At 44.6% G+C, this 21,589-nt stretch overlaps 1 protein-coding gene and 1 long non-coding RNA gene across 3 annotated transcripts in view; one reads left to right on the forward strand and one right to left on the reverse strand.

The window, feature by feature from the left end:
• Positions 1-1,741: 1,741 nt before the first annotated feature.
• HTR1B (5-hydroxytryptamine receptor 1B) overlaps positions 1,742-21,589 on the forward strand; it is a 115,764-nt gene continuing 95,916 nt past the window's right edge. The window contains exons 1-2 of one of the 2 annotated variants that reach the window (XM_077306313.1): positions 1,742-3,688; positions 5,587-7,277. In XM_077306313.1, the coding sequence (XP_077162428.1) occupies positions 2,461-3,615 (1,155 nt within the window). In that variant the 5' untranslated portion in view covers positions 1,742-2,460 and the 3' untranslated portion in view covers positions 3,616-3,688; positions 5,587-7,277. Of the gene's footprint in view, positions 3,689-5,586; positions 7,278-21,589 lie in introns of those variants that run through there. The other variant, XM_077306323.1, reaches the window with a different exon arrangement.
• Positions 6,929-21,589, reverse strand: part of LOC143821864 (uncharacterized) — a 55,135-nt gene continuing 40,474 nt past the window's right edge. The window contains exons 2-3 of the long non-coding RNA XR_013225943.1: positions 12,469-12,532; positions 6,929-7,065 (exon numbers count right to left, since the gene is read on the reverse strand). This is a non-coding gene — a long non-coding RNA (uncharacterized LOC143821864). The remainder of the gene's footprint in view (positions 7,066-12,468; positions 12,533-21,589) is intronic.

Here is a 21,589-nt window from a genome sequence, read left to right on the forward strand (position 1 = left end):
CGCAGGAACACACTTGAGGGTAGGGATTTGGTCTGGGGGCTGCATTTCATCTTTCACCAATCAGTAAATTAGGGGGTAAATAAGGAGTCTTGAAGCTGTAAAAGCTAGACCAGAAAGGGCGGGGGGGGGGGGGGCTGGCGGCACGAGAATACTCCTCCAGGATTTGAAAGCTGGGCCACATGTATTCCAAGGACATCTGGAAGGTAGCCCTCTATTAATTTTTTTAATAAAATCATTGATCAGTCAAAGGAAACCCCTCCCCCCTGCAATACCGGTTCAGGTTGCCAAATCCTGCAGACAGCCCGATAAGTAAAGAACATCCCCCCCCCTCCCCGACGAGTCGAAGACCGAGAGTGTGCCGATTGCCACAAAACACCCAGAGGAGAACCAGTTCAACTGAGAGCAAATCCCTCGAACTCCGCGGAAGTTACGCAAGAGTATCTTTACTTCAGATGGGGCTTGGCGGAAACCCCACGGGAGTTTGGCGGAAACCCCACAATCGCGGGGGATTTCCAGCCTCCATCAGAAAAAGCGGGGTGGGGAAAGAGCGTTGCGCCTCGTCAGAGCTCCGGGTTTCTCGGCGGACCGTTCTCCTGGCCAGCCCTGGAAAGAACAAGGCCCCGTTTCAGGCCACCCTTTATGGCCGGTCTCGGAAGCCCTCGTCAGCCCCAGCTCTCGGGTCATGTCCAAGCCGCCTGGCGACGACTTCGGCCGCTCAGGCTGGCGACCCCCCCCCCCCCCATGCAAATCTTCCCTCCAAGCTGTAAGGCCCGTTCGCGAGGACCGTGGGACACGCGGAGGCTGCCATGCGAGGACCGGCGATCCGGAAGGGACCCCCCCCCCCCGCGGAACTCAGGGGAACCCCCTCCCGTGTAAACACGCACAGGGCGGAAAGATCCCTTGGATTAGATCTTGGGAACCGCTGGGATATGCCAAATGATTAGATAGATAGATAGATAGATAGATAGATAGATAGATAGATAGATAGATAGATAGATAGATAGATAGATAGATAGATAGATAGATAGATAGATAGATAGATAGATAGATAGATAGATAGATTCAGTGATGCCTCTCCAGCCCAAATATTAGGTGTGTTTACTCAGAAGGGGGCTTCATCGGGAGAGATGGCCTGGGGCGGCAAGCGAGCAAGGTTTGGTCACTTTTCTTATTCTGCACAGGCTGGGGAAAGCACTTTCCCTGGACTTTCGAAATAGATTTTCCTGTTCCGCACAGGAACCTCCAGCGGCAAAAGCACATCGAAAGGGGATGATTAAACTACGTGCGGCGAAGCAGCGCCGCTGCAGGGCGACGGGAGCGCCGCTGAGCCCCCAGAGCGTCTTTTCCAGCAAGCAGGCAACGAATTTCCCGGCGCGTCAGTTCATTCTCGTCGGAGCTGACCGGCCGCAGCCCAGGAGATCGACTCGCTTTCTCTCCCAGGAGGGTGGCGCACGAAAGAGGGCGAGGAGGCCACTTATTTCACACATACACCCCCCCCCCACCTCTGGCTGCCCCCCATTCTTGCCTCAGCCGTCCTCCGTGGCAAAGCATTCCCAGGTCTCTCTTTTCTTTTGAACAGCCGGCGACGACGAAGCCGCCAATGACAGCGACAGGAGGGGAGGAGGGGTTGGAGGGGAGAGTCCGGCTCGGGGGGCCGAAGTCTCAGGTAGGCGTTCCACGTGAGATCCGGCGCTAGGACCCGGCGGGACGCCGGCGGGGGCAGGCAGAGGCGGGGCGGTGGCGAAGGGCCGGGAGTCGGCGCTGGGAGAGTGCCGCCACGAGTTGCCGCCTCGGGCTCGCGCAGAGCAGAGGGGAAGCCGAGCGGGCGGTATATATAGCCCCGGCAGGAGCCGCGCGCCGGGCAGTCGCTTGCCTTCCCCGGGAGCCACGCTGTGCGGAGGCACGCGCGCACGCTTCTCCCGCCGCGCGGCTGCTTACCTGGGCGCAGTCCAGACGTCCGGCGGCCGCAAAAGTTACTCGCGTCGGCGGCTCGCGCAAAGCTAAGCGGAGGTTCGCCCGCTCGCCGGCACTGATCTCTCCTGCCGAGAAAGGGAGGCGCGCCCTGCAGCTCCTCAGGCAGACTTTGCTCGAGGAGCCCGCGGTGCCGCCGCCGCCGCCGCCTCTTGTAACTTCTACCGAAGCCGCCTCCTTGGGAGGAAAGCGGGAAGATGCGTCGTCGCTTGGACCACGGTATTGGCGGCTTCCACTGCAGGTCGCCTGGCCGGGAAGTCCGCACGTGCTGAGGCGCCGGCTTGGTTTTGGCAAAGGGCGGGGGGCTGGCGGCGCGAGCCATGGTCCGTCGGGACGCGGGAGGCGTCCCCATTGGATGAGCACATGCCCGCCCCCCCCCTGCCCGCACCGCTTTTGCGCGGGCTGCTCGTGAGAGGCGGCGCGCTCTAGGGGCGCCGCCCGCCTGGGGTTGCTGAGCCTGGCAGCCCTCTGGAAGCAGCCCTGGGAGGGATGGAGCAGCCCAGACCCTGCCCAGAAAGTCTGGACAGCCTGAACGCCTTCCATACTAATGACTCCTACCCTGCCCCCAACTGCAGCGAAGAAGGGGCTGCCTACCAAGATGCCACCCCTCTCTCCTGGAAGGTGGTCCTGACCATCATCTTGGCCCTCATCACTCTGGCCACCATGCTGTCCAACGCTTTTGTCATTGCCACCGTCTACCAGACTCGAAAGCTCCACACGCCAGCCAACTATCTCATTGCTTCTTTGGCTGTCACTGACCTTCTGGTGTCCATCCTCGTCATGCCAATCAGCACCATGTACACTGTGACAGGGAAATGGACCTTGGGCCAGGTAGTCTGTGACATCTGGCTCTCTTCAGACATCACGTGTTGCACTGCTTCCATTCTCCACTTGTGTGTCATTGCCCTGGACAGATACTGGGCCATAACTGATGCCGTTGAATACTCGACCAAAAGGACTCCTAAGAGGGCAGCTGGCATGATTGCTTTGGTGTGGGTCTTCTCCATCTCCATTTCGATGCCCCCCTTGTTCTGGCGCCAGTCGAAAGCTGAAGAGGTGGCTGACTGTGTGGTAAACACAGATCATATCTTGTATACAATCTATTCCACGGTGGGAGCCTTCTACTTTCCCACCCTGTTACTGATCATCTTGTATGGAAGGATCTACGTGGAAGCCAGATCTCGAATTTTGAAACAGACACCAAAGAACATGGGCAAAAGGTTAACCCGAGCTCACTTAATAACTGATTCTCCTGGGTCAACTTCATCGGTCACTTCCATAAACTGCAAAGCCTCAGAGGCATCCAGTGAAACAGGATCTCCGGTATATATGAATCAAGTCAAAGTGAAGGTCTCGGATGCCCTGCTGGAAAAAAAGAAGCTGACGGCTGCTAGAGAACGGAAAGCTACCAAGACTTTGGGGATTATTTTAGGAGCTTTCATTGTGTGCTGGCTGCCCTTCTTCATCATCACCTTGGTGTTGCCTATTTGTAAAGATGCTTGCTGGTTTCACATGGCCATCTTTGACTTTTTCACTTGGTTGGGATACCTTAACTCATTGATCAACCCCATCATCTATACCATGTCCAATGAAGACTTCAAACAGGCGTTTCATAAATTGATACGGTTTCGATGCACAAGCTGAATTTTTGAATGCAGTTAAGTGTAATTCTCCAGGGCAGGAGGCTTAACTGCATTCTGTGCATCTGTTTCTGCAGGTAGGTGGATCCTTCTTACCCTGTTACTGTCTCTCTGGAAAGCGATACTGTAATGGTAAAAAGGAGCTCCGTGCAGAGGAGAGCCATGCAAATCCTGCATAGCTTCTTTCTGGAAGTAGCTCTAAAGCAGTGTCTCTCTCTGCACCTTGGTTTAAAAATGCTGCTGCATCTTGCTATGCTCCCACTAATGTTGCAAAAGGAAGTAGTTTTGGCCTTAACGTTATAGTGTCTCCTGGATTTTGCCTCATAAAGCCACTGTGGTAGGAATTGGAAAGCTTTCAGACAACACCTTTGGGGAGTCCTCCATCCAGCGTGACTGCTCATGAACTAAAGTTTGCTATCCACACTCCTCTGCTAGGAGATCTTTGCCTCTCAACCATCTGTATTTTGAAAGCCCTTTGCTGATGTTTCACAACTCTTCCCCCCCCCACACTAGCTTGTTTTAAAGACTATGCAGAGTGGACTATAAATGAATTGTGCATGCTGCTCAAATCTTTAGTAGTTCTACAGAGCAGAGACCCAGAAGAATTAGCATTGGTAGTCTGATTATAATGGCTCCTTGACATGTATAATACATGGGTTTCCTGGGTGTTGGTAAAGTTGGGAAGGGATGCTCAGATAAGAAACCAGCATGAGAAAAGCAACTCATTCCTGTATGGGATATTTTTTGTACAGATGTGTGCCACCTGTTTTGTTTAACAACTTGTCAAACTGCAACTAACAAATCAAAGAAAGTGTGTGTGTGTACGTGTGTGTCTGCCCTCACACTCTGGTGCCAAAGCTTGCAAGCTGCTTTCCATTTTCTTTTGCGCTGTATGTTCTTGACATTTTTGCATATTTAAATAAGTGACTCATTTTGATCTGCTGTTATTTCACATATTGGATGCATATAGTATAGTTGGTGTTAAACAAATCTTGTTCTCTCCCTCCTTTCTTAAAAGCTGTTTGTGCTCACAAGCTAATATTGTACGTCTGTCCTGGGAATGAAAAGTTGATGTCTGATTGGCATCAACAAAGAATAAATTGCCACTGTTGTGACTAAAAAGAAACATTAAATGAGCCTTAGTATTTTCTTTTGGATGGTAATTTTCTGTTGCACAGATTTTATATGCAGATACTTTCCATTTTAAAAATCTGTGTCATATTAGTCACTTTTGGGGACATAGTCTTATTAAAATGCCGTATTGTAAGAAATTATATATACAATTTTCTCTGATTCTCCATCTCCTCTCCCCCCTCCACTTTCCTCCATAAGTTTGATAAATTTGGGGAAAATGTTTAAGTGTCATATACGATTTTCCTTATAGGTAGCTGTGTTATCACTTAGAAAACTGTGAAACTTGTCCTCTCCTTTTTAAATACTGTGATGAAAAGGTCCAGTTTTGTACAGTATTCGTTGCCTAGGATCAACCGTGCATTTTGCAAGCCCTGTTACATTCTGCACTGTGCCATCCCTGGGAGTCTGGTGATTCCACTCATTGCCACTTTTTCAAAGAGAGTGACATTCTTCTTACAATAGGATTGACTATGCAGGAAGGCCCTAATCCCAGACACCTTTTGAAATAAAGCCTTTCATTTTGTCTCCATTAGGCTTTGATTCTGATCTCACATTTAAGAGTAGCTTCAACTCTGCCTTTCTCACTGCTTGAGCCTAAGCCATATCTTTGTGTAATCTGAAAGATTCACTTTTAATACTTTCATCTATCAATTGCTATAGATGGGAATAAAGCTAAAAATAAAAGGAGCCTTAGAAATGGAAAGTTTGTTGAAGAGCACGAACCATATAGTGACAAAGCTTTCCAACAGAGGTATAATTAATGCTGTTTAAAATTTGGTTGCAAAATACTTATGTCAAGTACTCAGTATTTCTACGAATCTTTTCCTTTTCTTGTCTGCAGAATCGAGTTGTTGATGCAAACATTTGCTTCCTGTCACTTCTCTTATCTAATGTCCATGATGCTGCAGAAACATCCGTGCCACCAGATCGTGCTGCCACAAACTCAGTAGAGTGACTCACTAAGATTCTGTTCTAGTCATGATAAATATCAGATGCAATAAGAGCGAGCTTGTGGGGTTTGTGTTTTGGCTGGGGGTGGGGAAAACCTATACAATTCCGAGTGTGGAATGTTATGCCAGTGTTGACCCACCTGGCGCTAGACTAGACATTATTTTTTTAGCCTAATAGACAGAAGCAATAGATAGAGGTAACTGAGGTAGAAAACTCAAGCGATATTTCCTATGATGGTAAGCATAGTACTGCAAACTGAATATCTTGCAATCTGCCATTAAATCATGCTATCACATTTGTCACCTATCGAGGCAAAAGTGGACCAATGGGAACAGGGTATCTACTTATTTCTCCTGCCCTGTTCACCATCTAACAGGGAGTTTCACTGTCCTTTTCTCATAGAAGCAAAAACAGCAAAAGGGTTGTTCAGAATTGTATTACTGTACTACCATTAATGAATGTAGTGCTTCACAAATTAGTTTAAAAAGAGTGGAAAGTGGTATGTTCCTTGGAATAGGAACTTATCTACATTTTGATGAGTAAAGGCAAGAGTACTGAACTGAGGGGAGCAACAGAAAGGCGAAACAACAAACATGAACAAATGTTTTGGGTCAGGAACTAAAACATAATTGAAGCTCATTTGATTTTTCAAGGTTGTTATGGCATCCCTTGTTTAAAACAATTGTGTCCTCAGTTGAAAAGGAAATGGATAGCAAATATTTTATTGATATTGCAGGCTTCATTTTTATATTTTTTTTCTCCCCTGATCTGCATGGGTGTATAAACAACATTCAGGTGTCTGTGTATTACCATGTTTGTTTAATTTTTTATCCCTTTTACTTGAAAGAGTTGCTAATCTCAATCTAAAGGGCAGAAATGAAAATCGGCACACTTAAAATAACCATATGCTAAATGGTGTCTCTTCACCAAGTGAAAAGCTGAGATGAAATATATACACACATTCATGTTTCAGAGTGGCAAATGCTGGAGCAATGAGATCTAGATTATATACAACTACACTTGCACACATGGCTGAGTTTGCAGCAGAGTATGCAATGGACAGTCTGTTCCTGAATAATTGGTACTGCTTGTACTACAGATTCCTTCAAAAATGAAGTACCTTGCACTCCTCCTTTGGGAACATAAGAGGAGAAACATGAAAAACATATCCATGCCCCCTCAATGAAAGAACACGGAATAAAAATAGCCATTTAATGTTGTGACTTTGTAGGGTCTTTTTTCCATATTGGCCTCAGCTGCACATCCTTACCTCACCAGACACTGAGGAATCCAGCAGCATTGGAAATGCCAGTCCTGTGTTCTGATGCTGTAGAATACTAATGGAGGGTTTTTTCCTCTGCTACATCATCTGCAAAGTAAACAATAGAATCGGAATAAACTGATGTTACTGAAGTTTGATCCTGCACCCTTATATATTTTTACTCATTATTTTTCTAAGGTTAGATATATGATCTCTACATAAAGCCAGCAGTCAGTATTAAAATTCAGAACATGTTCCATCTGCTTTGATAGGATTGCGTTTTGAGTGCTCTCCCTAAATGTAACTGAAAATCAACCAATAAAAAAAGCTTTGCTGAGTTATTTGATGAAAAGTGTGTTACTAATGATGGGGATATTTACCTGCTAACTTTTTTCACCATATTGTCTGTTTAAGCAAGGCTTATTTGGTGATGATGATTCATAGAAAAAAGCTGGTGATTTCAGTAGTGATCAATCAGATTTTGTTTGCTGTGGTTTTGTGTGTTTCAGGGAGATTATTTTGAGTCTTGAGCAATGCTCTATTTACAATGCAACTTTAATTTTTATTATGTTCATTGTGAAATACAGCTGAATCAGACTAAGATCAACACTTAACAAAAGAGTATTGTATTACTGAGCAGAAAAATGCCTTTTTAATTACATACAAGAAGAATTCTCACAGTACTTCACTGAAAATGCTAAATTATCTCAGGGTTATTGACAACTATGATAAGACTTTTTTCCCCCTCCTGACTTTTAATTACTTAAATACCAGGGTTTTTCCCCCCTCAGTAGTGGGGATTTCTTAAGCAACATTGACATTTACTGCTCTGGCCTGCCAAATGAAAATTGGAGAATTCATTCTTGTGCACTGAAGATTTCTGCTGGTAGCTACTGTGTTACTGTTTTATTTTTTTACAAGCATTGGGGTGGGCAGCTTCCTAGCACTGAGATTCACCCAAATAATAATACATTCACAATTTTGAATAGTAGGCATTCTTGTTATCTAAAGCTCAATACTGACATTACAGCTTCAGTCCAGATAAAATTATTCCTGCTTAAGTACTGCTTGGAATCAGTTGAAACCACTATTTCTGAACTGTAGCCTACAAACTGAAGTTCTCTGCTTACAGCTTGGCATAGTAGTTAAGAGCACTGACTTCTAATCTGGTGAGCTGGGTTTGATTCTGCACTCCCTGTTCCTCCTCCACATGCAGCCAGCTGGGTGACCTTGGGCTCGCCACAGCACTGATAACGCTGTTCTGACGGAGCAGTAATATCAGGGCTCTCTCAGCCTCACCCACCTCACAGGGTGTCTGTTGTAGGGAGAGGAAAGGGAAGGCGAATGTAAGCTGCGTTGAGACTCCTTCTGGTAGAAAAAAGCGGTATATAAGAACCAATTCTTCTTCTGCATATAGTGAAGGAAAGCACTATCAATTCACAGCCAATTTAGGCCAGCTCCATAGGATTTTCAGGGTAAGAGATGTTTAGAGGTGATTTGCCATTGTTGCAACCCTGGACTTCTTGGTGTTCTCCCATCCAAGTACTAACCAGGGTCTACCCTGCTTAGCTTCATATATGGGATAAGCCTGGGCCATCCCATTCAGATACACTGCTTACACAGGAGAAGTTTATATACTTCTGTCTGTGAGAATCATAAGGATGTAAGCCACCCTGAGCTCCTTGGAAGGGCAGTATAAAAATGCAATAATAAAAATTAAAATAAAATGCCACCTGTTTCTTTCTGCAGGAACACCCTCCTATACAAATAACACCTTATCCCTGCTAGAATACTGGGATAAATGAGTGTATGTCAAAGAATTTATGTGATTTTTAGTGTAGTCTTTTGCCAATACAATCTTGATGGAGGTGTCCTGTTTATCCTAATGTTTGAGTGTCCACATATATTCAATCATGCCATATCATTCACATAAAGGAGACAGTTCACACGTAAAATTTAGAATCCATAAGTGATTTCTCAAATAGCCAATAAATAAAGTATCTTCAAATGTTATTAGAGACAAGCAGAGTTGTTGAACATTTGTTTGAGTTTTCCTGTTAGAAAAAATGCACATATTCTGAAAGTCAAAAACAAGCTTACAGTGAATTAGTTAAAACATATGTCCTTTTCAGACTTTTTTATCAGTTTTATATATATGTCAAGCAAATTCATAATTTGAATTGGTGTCTAGCTCCTGCTTATGCTAGGAAGATAAAATCACAAATGTGAGAATAATCATAATCTGTCTACTAAGAGAAAATAAAAGGTAATAATTTAAGTGAAACCATAGAACATATGCCTTGTCCTAATGCATCCAGTTACCATTTACTTGCTTTGCTACCCTTTTGTGCACAGCTGAGGACCAAAATAGATGTGACAGCATCCTCATGGCAGCCACAAAGATGCCACCACTTCAAAATCATTTAAAAGTGCCATAAGGACTTGATCCTGATCAGGCCCACAATATGGTGGGCTGAGGTACTCCTATTCCCTCCACCCCCAGTAGGCCTTATAAACAGCCACAATGGCTACCCTCCCTGCCCCCTTTGAGATACATGGAGATAGATGCAAATGTTCTGTACTCTGGAATCAGGATTGGTACTTCGGCATTTTTGAATGACTTTGAAATGGTGGTGGCAACCTCATGGCAGCCATAAGGCTGCCATCACACCTAGTTTGGCTTGAGTGCTGATTATTAAGGAGAAGTAGTTGAAATAGAAATGGCTTCTCCAGTAGTTCATATCTAGTATGGGAAGTAATATTGTTTAAATGTGGTGTGGCCTATTTAAAAGAAAAGCAAATTCCTTTTCCTTACCCATTAAAAATGGTTGTGTTTAGCAAAGGAAGACAGTTTGCCAGTACACCAGTATAAATCTTGCTTGATACACTGACTAAACTGCCAAATATTTTAAGTCTAGATAAGTACAACTGATTTTCACTATAGGATTTTAGCATTGGGGCCTTATGTGCATAATGCAAATAAGAATTGTACAGAGAAGAGGACTTATGCAGCATGAAAGAGAAGTTTGGCAGATTCAGCTTTTCACTCTGCATCACTGTGATACCACAAGCAGCACTTGTTGAAATGTCATCTACATAAGCACTAAAGATTGCATACAAGAGGCCTCTTGCATCTGGGCACCTTGTGAAGCTTATGAAGTACTGTATATACTGCCCCTTTGAGGGTAATGTAAGGAATGCTGCAGAATACTGTGTCAGTTCTATCAGACATTCTGTATTTTTCTGGCACTACGGGTTGATTCCTGGATCTTCAGCTTTGTGTCTATTGTATGTACATTTGTATAATCAGAGACTGTTTTTTTATCTTAAATATAAGCATTTTTACTTGCTATTTTTTTAAGTTGCAAAGAAATGCACAACAAAATTTGAGTCCAATGGCACCTTTAAGACCAACAAAGATTTATTCAAGGATGAGCTTTGATGTGCATGCCCACTTCGTCAGGCAATGGAACAGGGATCATAAGAGTACAAATCACTTTTAATTCTTTTCACAACTGGGGAAGTGTCTGCCATTAATCACTAACTTTACATTTTTTTTGCCCCAATGTTTTTGTGAATGACAATTGAACCCAAAGGACTGCTTTTCTAGCAAAGAATTACCAAACTGATATTTCACATGGGCTGGAAACCACCAGCTTATTCGTTCCCACAGAGTGGGTACTCCAACTTTCTCATAACAGGGACCCAAAGCAACTTACATCAATGTCCTCTATTCCATTTTATCCTCACAATAACCTCGTAAATTAGGCTTTGTTGTTGTTAGGTGCAAAGTCGTGTCCAACCCATTGTGACTGCATGGACAATGATCCTCCAGGCCTTCCTGTCCTCTACCATTCCCCGGAGTCCATTTAAGTTTGCACCAACTGCTTCAGTGACTCCATCCATCCACCTCATTCTCTGTCGTCCCCTTCTTCTTTTGCCCTCGATCGCTCCCAGCATTAGGCTCTTCTCCAGGGAGTCCTTCCTTCTCATGAGGTGGCCAAAGTATTGAATATTTCATCAAAGTATTTCATCTTCAGGATCTGGCCTTCTAAGGAGCAGTCAGGGCTGATCTCCTCTAGGACTGACCAGTTTGTTCACCTTGCAGTCCAAGGGACTCGCAAGAGTCTTCTCCAGCACCAGAGTTCAAAAGCCTCAATTCTTTGGTGCTCGGCCTTCCTTATGGTCCAACTTTCACAGCCATACATTGCAACTGGGAAGACCATAGCCTTGGTCTTAGGCTAAGATTGTGTAACTGGCCTAAGGCCATCCATTGAGCTTCCCCAGTAGAATGGTGATTTGAATCTGGATCTCCCATATCCTTGTCTGAAGCCCTAATCACTATACCACACTGGCTTTTTTAAATTTTTCTCTGTGTGTGAGATGGAGGGAGGGGGAGTTGCTGAGGAACAGAAGTCAGTCATGGGTGATTAATACTACTTGTGTGATTTTGAGTTGCCCAATGTGTACTGCCAGGCCTAGCCACATGAGTCCTCCCTTAAATGCCAAAACAGCTCTGGAAAGGGCCTTGTCCCTACCCCTGTCTTTTACTGAAGGAGGGCATTACTGTTGTTGCTGCATAGCAATGGTCATTGAAGGTATACGTTTATTAGAGCAACAGGAGCAGCTTCTGTCCTTTTGGAGGGTTTTAAGGCCCAGTGTATTTTTCTTTTAAGTTCACATTTTCCTAAGTAAATTTTGCCATTGAATTGTCACCTTTTCTAAGCTGTTTGTACAGTACAATCCTTTGCAGAGTTGGTTCAGTCTAAGCACTTTTGAATCTCTGAATTTATAGTGGAGTAGTTTTGCATAGGCTTGTACCATTGGCTCATAATGTTGTGGATTTCGTTCATGACCTTCACCAATACAATCAGCATAATATTTTATTGATTGTGTTACTGTTAATGCATCTTTTCAGTGCTATAGAATTTCTCATGCTATAGCCCTTCAATTAAGTCTGTCTTTCAAAAGAATTCAATCATATACCATTGAATGACCATAATAGACTTCAATGACCTTTGAGGTCTATTATGATGTATCAAACTAACTTTAGTACAGTTATTGCCACTGATATGCCAAGCATTAACATATATCTAGCATTTCACACAGATCCAGATACTCCATTAGGCAGACAAGAAAGAGAAAATAATTAAAATGAGATAACAAGAGATGAGCATGTATAATTATTAAAAAAAAACCTTTATTGGCAGATTAATTCTATGATCTTATGCTACAAATGGCTGCTATGCCAGAGCTAATTGACTAATAATAACCACAATCCTATGTTCAACTAAGAGCAGAGGTGACATTATAAAACTAAAGTTTGTCAGATACCATACTGATGAAGTGTGCATGCATGCGCATTCCTTTGTTGGTCTTAAAGGTGCCACTGGACTCAATTTTTTTGTGCTGATTCAGACCAACATGGCTATACATTATAAAAATATCCATAGAAACACAATCCAGCACTGGTAATAACACAGGTCAACATGTGCAAAGCATTCCTGGTACCTTTGTTGCCCTCCAACACTTGTCATTTGGAGGAGGGCAGGATGCTGTTTCTGCTGGCTGCTGGCTGCAGAGGAAAGGACACGCAGTAATGGGTTTAAACTTCAAGTACAACGATATAGGCTAGATATCAGGAAAAAGTTTTTCACAGTCAGAGTAGTTCAGCAGTGGAATAGGCTGCCTAAGGAGGTGGTGAGCGCCCCCTCACTGGAAATCTTCAAGCAAAGGTTGGATACACACTTTTCTTGGATGCTTTAGGATGCTTAAGGCTAATCCTGCGTTGAGCAGGGGGTTGGACTAGATGGCCTGTATGGCCCCTTCCAACTCTATAATTCTATGATTCTATGATTCTATAATTACAAAGCCTGTAGCTGATGAAGCCCCTACATTGACTAGGAATGGATCAACTCACTGTGACTATCAGATCTATGATGTCTCCTAATGCCAGTAAAATTTAATTTTCTACATACAGTGGCACAATTGGGCTGTAAATAAGCTGTAAATAAGCTGCAGCCCTCTTTCCTGAAAAGGGTGAAGGGCAGAGGAAACACGTCAGGTGTTTATGCAGCTCAAATATGGCTGTTCTACAATTCATCACTCTTTTGCTAGTGAAACAATTAAGTCCAAATGAGAAAAAGGAGTGCTACTGTAGCCACTATGCCCACAGTGCCCTGTCAGCTCCATAAGCACAGTGAATAGAATATGCAGGGAGAGCTACTGGACTTCCCAGAGAAAGGGTTGTATTCTCACAGGGGGAGAAATGCTACTTCACGAGAAAGTTATCACAAAGTTGTATAAGAGCTCTTATGAGGGAACAAGAGAGAGCGATATGAACAAGGGAGAGTGGAAACTATAACAAGAAATTCACACAAGACCCATTCATTTCCTGAAAACTTGGTGGGGAAAGAATTACAATGGACAACAAGAAATGAAAGTTACATTCTCACCAGGTACTAAAAAGTTATCTCCTTGAGGCTTTGGAGTATTCTTTTAGCTATAATAATAGTAGATGCAAGGTGGAGCAGCTGTACTAGAATGTACACCCCCACTCCACAACTTCCTACCTTGACAACTTTAGGAGTAAAAAGAAAAGAAGCTTATGATATTGTTGGGGTTGCCAACTTCCAGGTGGAAATACACACAGGAAGATGTGACAGGCAGGAAAAAAATCTGTGGTCAATAAATCTTATAGTTAACAAAAGAATTTTCCTGCCTGTCTCATGTTCCAGGAGGTGGCTGCAGATCTACTGTGATTACATCTGATCTCCAGATAACAAAAACCAGTTCACCTTGATAAGCCTCCTTTGGAAGGTAGACTCTATGGCATTATACCCCACTGAAATCCCTCTCATACCCAAATTGCACCCTTCTTAGGCTCCACCCCTCAAATCTCCAGGTATTTCCCAACATGGAGCTGGCAACCCTAGATAGGCTTCCATAGTTTCCTAAGGCCCAGCCTCTTACTGTCTGTCATCCAATGGCCAGCCATATAGATCAGGGTGGCCAAACTGAGTTTTCAGATGTTCCTGGACTACAGTTACCATGAGTCCCTGCTAACTGGCCATGCTGACTCATGGGAATTGTAGTCTATGGACATTTGGAGAGCCACAATGGCCAACCCTGATATAGCTCAAAAAGACCCCAATATGCCTCTGTATTACACTAGAAAAACTCATACGAAGTACACAAGGAAGCTTAGGCCATGGTCTCTCTGGAGAAAGACTTTGATCAAAGGCATTGATCAATGACAGGCTCTCAGAAGGAGTACAGCAGGGGTAGTCAAACTGCGGCCCTCCAGATGTCCGTGGACTACAATTCATTCGCTGGCAGGGGCTCCTGGGAATTGTAGTCCACGGACATCTGGAGGGCCGCAGTTTGACTACCCCTGGAGTAGAGCAAGGACCAATGGTCTCATTAGGTAATCCAGGAATGCCTTTCTTTGTGTCCAGCACTGTTGATCTTTCATACAGCTAGAGGGGATGAAATTCATGTTTTTTGGTTGATGGACAGTGCTGCTGAGGTTTTTTCTAAAGAAAAAAATAGCAGATGTTTTTAGCTATCTCCTCTATCCACATTATAGTGACTATGCTGCTTGGTTTATTTATTTAATATTTTATACTGCTCTCCCCAAGGGCTCAGGACAGTTTACATCACAGGAAAAACAATAGATGAACATAGTGATTGATAAAACATAGTCAGAAATTCAATGCAGTAAGTTTAAAATCATTAAATATTTAAAATAGATTTAAACCATTTCCTACAATGCTATCCCTCAAGGCCTAGGAGCATTCTGCCTTCCTCAACGAGTGCGGAGAGGGGATAAAGTGCTAGAACAGGATGTTTTTACGCATGTATGTGTGAATGCATAGGGAGGGCAGTTTTGTTGGTGGAATATGGGCCTCAATCATAGACCCAGTGGAACAATGTTTGTCTTGCAGGCCAAGAAGAACTGTGTATAGTCCTGTAGATCCCTGATCTCATTTGGGTAATTGTTCCACCAGACCAGATCCAGGTCTGAGAAGGTCTTGGCTCTGGTTGAGGTCAGCTTTACTTCTCTGGGGCTGGGGATCTTTAGCAGATTTTGAGTGCTGGAACATGGGCTCCTTTGAGGGGCATAGTAGAAAATGACATTGGGTGAGTCAGGAGGACACTGAGCTGATTAGACCTCTCCCTCCTATCTTGCTGGTGCTCTAAGTCAGTGGTCCCCAACCTTTTTATCACCGAGGACCGGTCAGCACTTCACAATTTTACTGAGGCCCGGACGGGGGTAGTCTTTTGCCGAGGGATGTTGCTGCCGCTTGAGTCCCTGCTCCACTTGCTTTCCCGCTGTCCGCTGGGGGGCGGTGCCTGCAGCAGCTGAGCAGTGCTACGCCGAGAGGGAGCCCCAGCCATGGTGGCTGCCAGAGAGCACCAAAGGTGAGCTGGCGGCAGAGTGGCAGGGCAGCCTCCCAGGCAGCAGCCAGGAAGGAGGACAAGGAGGAGTCGCGGAACGGTACCAACTGATCCGTGGACCGGCACCGGTCCCCGGACCGGGGGTTGGGGACCACTGCTCTAAGTGGCCAAGATCATAGCTGAGAGACAGTGCTCCAGGACTGATAGGGCACTGCAGTGAACCCGTTGCCCCTGCTTCCTGAGTGCATGCCCTATCAAAAGACTGCTAAGCTGAGCAATTAGCTGTTTGCTGCCATAAGAACAGATGCAGCTGAAAAAGTCAGAGATGATAATTGATGGAAAAGGTCTTGGGTGAAGTGAATTTTGCAAGGATCATCAACAGACAGGATCACAAGCATTTCTGTTCATGCAGTGTCACTCACCATGCAGCTGATGAGGGCATGGATAAAGCAGGGTTATATGTTCAGAGTTTTTCCTTGGTGTATTCTTATGCTTGGAAATGTTGAGGTTCTTAGGTATCTTTCATGCAATCTGGAAAGGCTGAGATCTCTTAATGGAAAATGATTGTATTCCCACAGGACAAGAAACCTGGCTTCCTATTGTTAATTGCTACTTCTACAGAGAATTATCCAGATGCTGACAGACAAGAAAGACATGAAAAACGAGATGTGTGAAATTTAGCAGCTGAGGATAGGTTGAGTGAAGATGGGTGCTGCAACCATTAGCGTTCCCAAGACTACGCTCCTCTTCCCCAATAACAATGATCTCTGTGAAGTCAATAGCTGAGAATTCTTCTGTTGGGGGCTAGGGAATGTGGTCATTAGGACAATAATCTATATCATACCATAGTTGAGTTGGAACACTGTCTCAAGTGACTGTATGATTTGTTCCCTCTATAACTGTAGAACTGTATTTATCCAGATTGCATATCCAGAGAGAACAAGGGGAACAGAGATGATCTGCTCATTCTTTAACTTTTGATATTACAGGGAAAGATGAGTCATGATACTTGACTGGCAATACTAATCAGTAGAATGCTTCCAGCTCTCCAGCAAAGGCAGCTATACACTTCATTGCTGTCATCGATACACTGTGCACCAGTCCAGGACACTAGGAAATTATCTGTATTTGGAGATAGGTGAGCAACAGTCCCCCTTGTGTAAAATTCACATTTATCTGGTGTCCCTCATAAGTAATGGATGTTGCTGAGTCAGTCCATACTTTCCCTATATAAAGGGGTGGGGGCTAGAAAGAAAGGCACTGTATGATCCTGTGTGTATGAGTACTCTTTGTACTTTTGAAGGGAATTAAGAGTTCCCTTATGATGTATGACTCCTCTGTCCCTTGTCTATCTGTGTGGGATACCAGGCTGGTTGCAGTTCCAGGTGAAAAGTGGAGCTGAGAAGCCTAGTGGCTATTTGTCACATGAATCATCAGGCAGGGTACCTGCTGATATGTAAAATCTCCCTTGGACATGTTTTAAAAGTCACTGGTGGTATACGGTAATTGCAGTTAGCTACAATCACAGGGATCATACAGCATGGCAGCGACAGACAGGAGAACCATCCAAGCACAGGGAGGCAGTCACAGGGTGCCAATCACAGGGAGATATGAGCAGAAGGATGGAGAGGTATAAGGCCACTCACTGCTGGTAGGGTTCCTAGTGCCCCAGTGAGGGTGGGCATTTCCACCCTCAGTTTGCATTTCTTATCACCACTCATCACCCTGGTCTCTCAATGTCCTGACCTGGCAACCCTACTGCTAGGCCATGTTCACAGCTCACACCATGCTCCCATAAAGGCACAGACCTGGCAACTCTACCACTGGGTCATGCCCATGGCACACACCCTACTGTGTAAAGCCTTCATCAAATATACTGGAGGCAGCAACACATAACCCTCCATGGGCCTCAACATCCTGCATGCAAGGAACAACCCCAAGCAAGCCTATCCAGGAGTGAGCCCTAAACTAAGCCATGGAGTTAACTCTCCAGAAAAGTAGCACATAAGCAGCAGAAGTAATACAGAATGGGCCATAGATTCTGGGTGCCAGGGGCATGGCATAGCTCCACATTACCAGCCCCACCTTGGACTGCAGTGGCTGTACCATCAAGGACCAGGTCAGGGCACATCACAACTCCTCCTATCTCCTGCAGTTCCACCCCAATACCATTTGAGGACAGGGATTCCCCCTGTTGCAGCAATTTGTCCATGACTGCCCTCCCTGGAGAGTCCCTGATGCTCAGAATCAGAGCAAGACCATCCTGGCCTCTACAGCCTGTCTTAAATGTGTGAGGGAACAAAAATGTCACTAGAGGAAAATGCCAGAGCAAAGGAGGTTAAGGTAGCAAGAGAAAGCAACACATCAGTTGGCAAGCAGACCCATGCCATGTACAGGCCCCTGGATATGCCCTACACCCCTTGGCCACTTCTATCTCTATCCACCCCTGTATGTGGTGGATAGAAATAGAAGTTCTGCATAATGGATGGCAGGTGTATCACCTGCTTGAAGGCCTGATGACAGATATTCTGTGGTGGTTGGTTGATTGGCCCATAATGGCAAAAACTTTTATCAAGGACTGAACTGAACCCATGCCATGAGCACTTCAGCATCTGCAGTTCCCCCAAGAGCACCTAGCTGGAGTGGTTTTGCCTCTGTGGGGAGTTGGGCCAAGTGCTACAGATAACAAAAAGGGAAACAAAAACCCAACCTGAAATACAGACAATAACCAAAAAGGTTAGGGATAAGGAGCTCAGATATTTAAAAAAGCATAAAATAATGTCTATTTGGCGTACGTAAAACATCAAAGTGTGTGCACCAATAATACCAAATAATTTTTTTACCTTGACCTAATGAGTTTTGATCAAATAGATCTTCACCAGAGGACAATTGTACAAATACACACAGATACAATTAGCACATTTTTAATTTTCAACAGAGGGTGAAAAACTTATTTAGTCTGTTCTGGTCCTGCAAGGTATTCATAACATCAGAATCTTCAGCCAGCAAATATTTCTTGTTCCCCCTCTGGATATCGGTGAATCCTATTGTGTACCGCTGTAAGACAGGTAAAAAATGATTACGATTCTCCAATATCCAGGGGAAGAACTCGAATGGCCTTAGACCGGACTAACTCAGCCTAGGACTACACTGCTAGTATCTTAGTGCAGTTTTAATTAATAAAATCATGACTGGTCTGATCTTAAAACTATTTCACATGGGTGATTTTGTGTTAAATTTTATTTTCTATTACTTGCTGTACTATTTACTTATACTGTGACGTTATTGCAAGGTAACCTTTTCAATTAGATTCTGATATTTGAATTTCAAGGACCATTGCTTATAAGAAATCAGATGAGTATGCTTAAGTAACTAGATTTAGAAAAATAAGAGCAAAACAAGTGGGCCAAAAAAATTGTTCCTCATGGTGGCTCTTGACAGGAAAGAAGAAATATTTCTCCAAGCGAACACAGAACATTTTGCAGATGTAGAAAGGGAGTATGATAAAAGGCTGATCTACTAGGAAATTGCTTCTCCCAATGACAAAGAGGCAAATAATTAAATCCTAACAGGGGTACTGTAACAATTTATTTTTAGTATTGTTAGATGATATTAAGAGCCATTTCAATATGTGGTTGCTGAAGTTCCATGACTACCTACAGATGTTTTTCTCTATGGAAAGAAGAGAAATCTTTTAAAAAGATGTAAGAGAATGCTTCAGAAACAACATGGAAGAAAGTGGAGTATTACATTGAAAAGAAGGGAGAATAGACATTTTCCTAGCTGAATGCGTAGGAATACAGCACAAAATGAACAATGAAATTATAGAATGGGGAAAAATCTATCCGTCTCTTAATTCAACCAATTCATTTTGCTGCTATAAAATTCAGGGCTTCTTTTGAGATAGAAGATCCCCAGTGCTTAGTCTGTTGTCCTTTTTTTATTGCCAGAGCACAGCACTTCCATAAAAGGGACCCCTCTGGGCATGTTACTTTCTTAACCCTGAGTTGGCATGTCTGGGCTGAGGAGGCAAACCTCCAGGTAAAAGGTGCCTAAAAATTAATCTCTTGAAAAGTTAAGCAGGCCACTTTAAGATTACCTGCACTAGTAGCAAGTTATTGAAGACTCAGTGACCACTTTCCAGATTACTCAATTGAGAGGAAGCCAAGAATTGCTTTTTTTCAAGGAGAAATTGGAGAAAGTTAATTGGCAGGAAGTGCTGGAGGACTTTACAAGAAATATCTTGTACCTTCCTCTTTGGCAGGTGGAAGATTTCATTCTCCAAGGCATTCAATATTAGTTCACCACTTCTAAGGAGTAATGCATTCACTTAACATTTAATGTCAAAAAAGTCTTGTATCTTTTAAAGTAGTGACTTTATTTCCTGTTGTCCACTTTGGTTCTGCAGCTTTGGAGTTTCACAACTGCTTATAAAAATCCAAGGTAGAAATTGCTGCAAAAGTCAAAGATGTATTAACAATGATTCACTGCAAATAATAGATGTCATAACTTTACCCAATTGATACTTTTATCAAACAAAAAGCTTATCAATTATCTCTTCGAAAAGTCTATAGAACTTTAGAACATACATTTACTTTAGTCTATTTTTGCTGTCCCAAAGGATGGGAGGGGCTGTGGTTTAGTAGCAGAGCATCTGCTTGATGTGCTGAAGACCCAGGTTCAGGCCCTGGCATCTCCAATTAGAAAGGGACCAGGCAGTAGGTGATGTGAAACACTTCTCCTTAAGAACCCAGAGAGCCAGTCTGAGTAGGCAATACTGACTTAGATGGACCAAGGGTCTGAATTAGTATAACGCAGCTTCATGGGTGTTGATTTTAAACATTTGGAAAATACACTGACTGAAACAAAATATGAAAGCATGTTATATTTTATGGGTAGTTTGTGAAACCAGGATTCAGCTTGCAGATAATGGTTCAGTTCTGCATTTTACCCACAAGTGCATTTCCTACTTCCCGCAGAGAGACGTGTAAGAGAGCACTGGGGAACAATGTGAGATTAAACTAGGATGCTCACATTCCTAATCATATAAAACCTTAATCAAGACAAACTGTGGTTAGCAAACCACCCTAGAATTCATGTTTTTAGATCCTGCTATGATGTATCCTAACCACCAGGCATTTGGTTGAGACCAGGCACAACCAACAGCGAATGAAGGGCCCCCGCTCCCCCCGCTCCCCCCCTCCCCCCATCTCCCCCCTCTCTCCCCCCTTCCTCCCAGAACTCCACCAGAGCGCTCTGGACCTGTTGTGGTATTGCACCGTTCCATCGTTATATTATTTTATTATACTGTTATACTGTTACATTATTCTGTTATATGGTTACAACCACTGTTATTATTTACTGTATGTTTTAACGAAGACTGTTTCATGTTTCATGTATCGTTGATTAGTTTTAATGTAAACCGCCCTGAGCCTTCGGGGAGGGCGGTATATAAATCTAAATAAATAAATAAAATAAATAAATAAATAACTAGTGGCTTTATTCAGTGACTAGATTTAAAGCCCATTTTAAAATGAAATAAAATGGGTGCTAGATGGCTTCCCCCTCCCCCCCGAGAGTTCAAAGGGCTCCAGGGTAGGCAGGGATTGCGTGGGGTGGGTGAGCGAGGCGGTCCGCAACGTCCATGGGGCCGGAGAAGCCTTGCCCCTCCCGGAGGGCAGAAGGCTTCTGCGGGTGCGGCCGGGGAAGTTGAGAAGTAGGCCTACCTGCATGCTCGTGGCGCGGCTCCGGAGCGGCCGTGAGCTGCGGAGATGGTGGGCTGCGGTCGGCTGCGAGGCGGGCAAGCATGTGGACCGGTGTTGCAGTGGCGGAGCAGGTGCGGCGCTGGTGGGAGCAGCTCAGGCGTGTTGGTGGCACCGGCGGCATAGCGAGTGCGGGGCAAGTGCAGGAATCCACGCAGCAAGGAGGTCGGCGGCGGGGCAGGGGGCGAGGGCACCATCTTGGGTGGAGTCCAGCGGGCGGGTCGTGTGGGTGGCGGAGCGGCTTGGGCTTAGAGAGGCTGGGCAGGGATTGGGCCGTCGACATTCCTGCCGTGGCGCATCGAGTCGGCGGCGGAGGAGGTCAGTGTTGGTCGGCGGAAATGGGGGGAAGCGGCTTGGCATGCCTCTTCGACGCGGCCGCCCTGCTCCTTTCCCGGCAGCGAACCATATGGGGGCGGAGTGTGGGCAGGGAGTCTGGGGCGGGCCAAGTGACCAATAGGGAGGCACGCTAC

Source organism: Paroedura picta, chromosome 1 (assembly GCF_049243985.1).
Source record: "Paroedura picta isolate Pp20150507F chromosome 1, Ppicta_v3.0, whole genome shotgun sequence".
Taxonomy (NCBI): Eukaryota; Metazoa; Chordata; class Lepidosauria; order Squamata; family Gekkonidae; genus Paroedura; species Paroedura picta.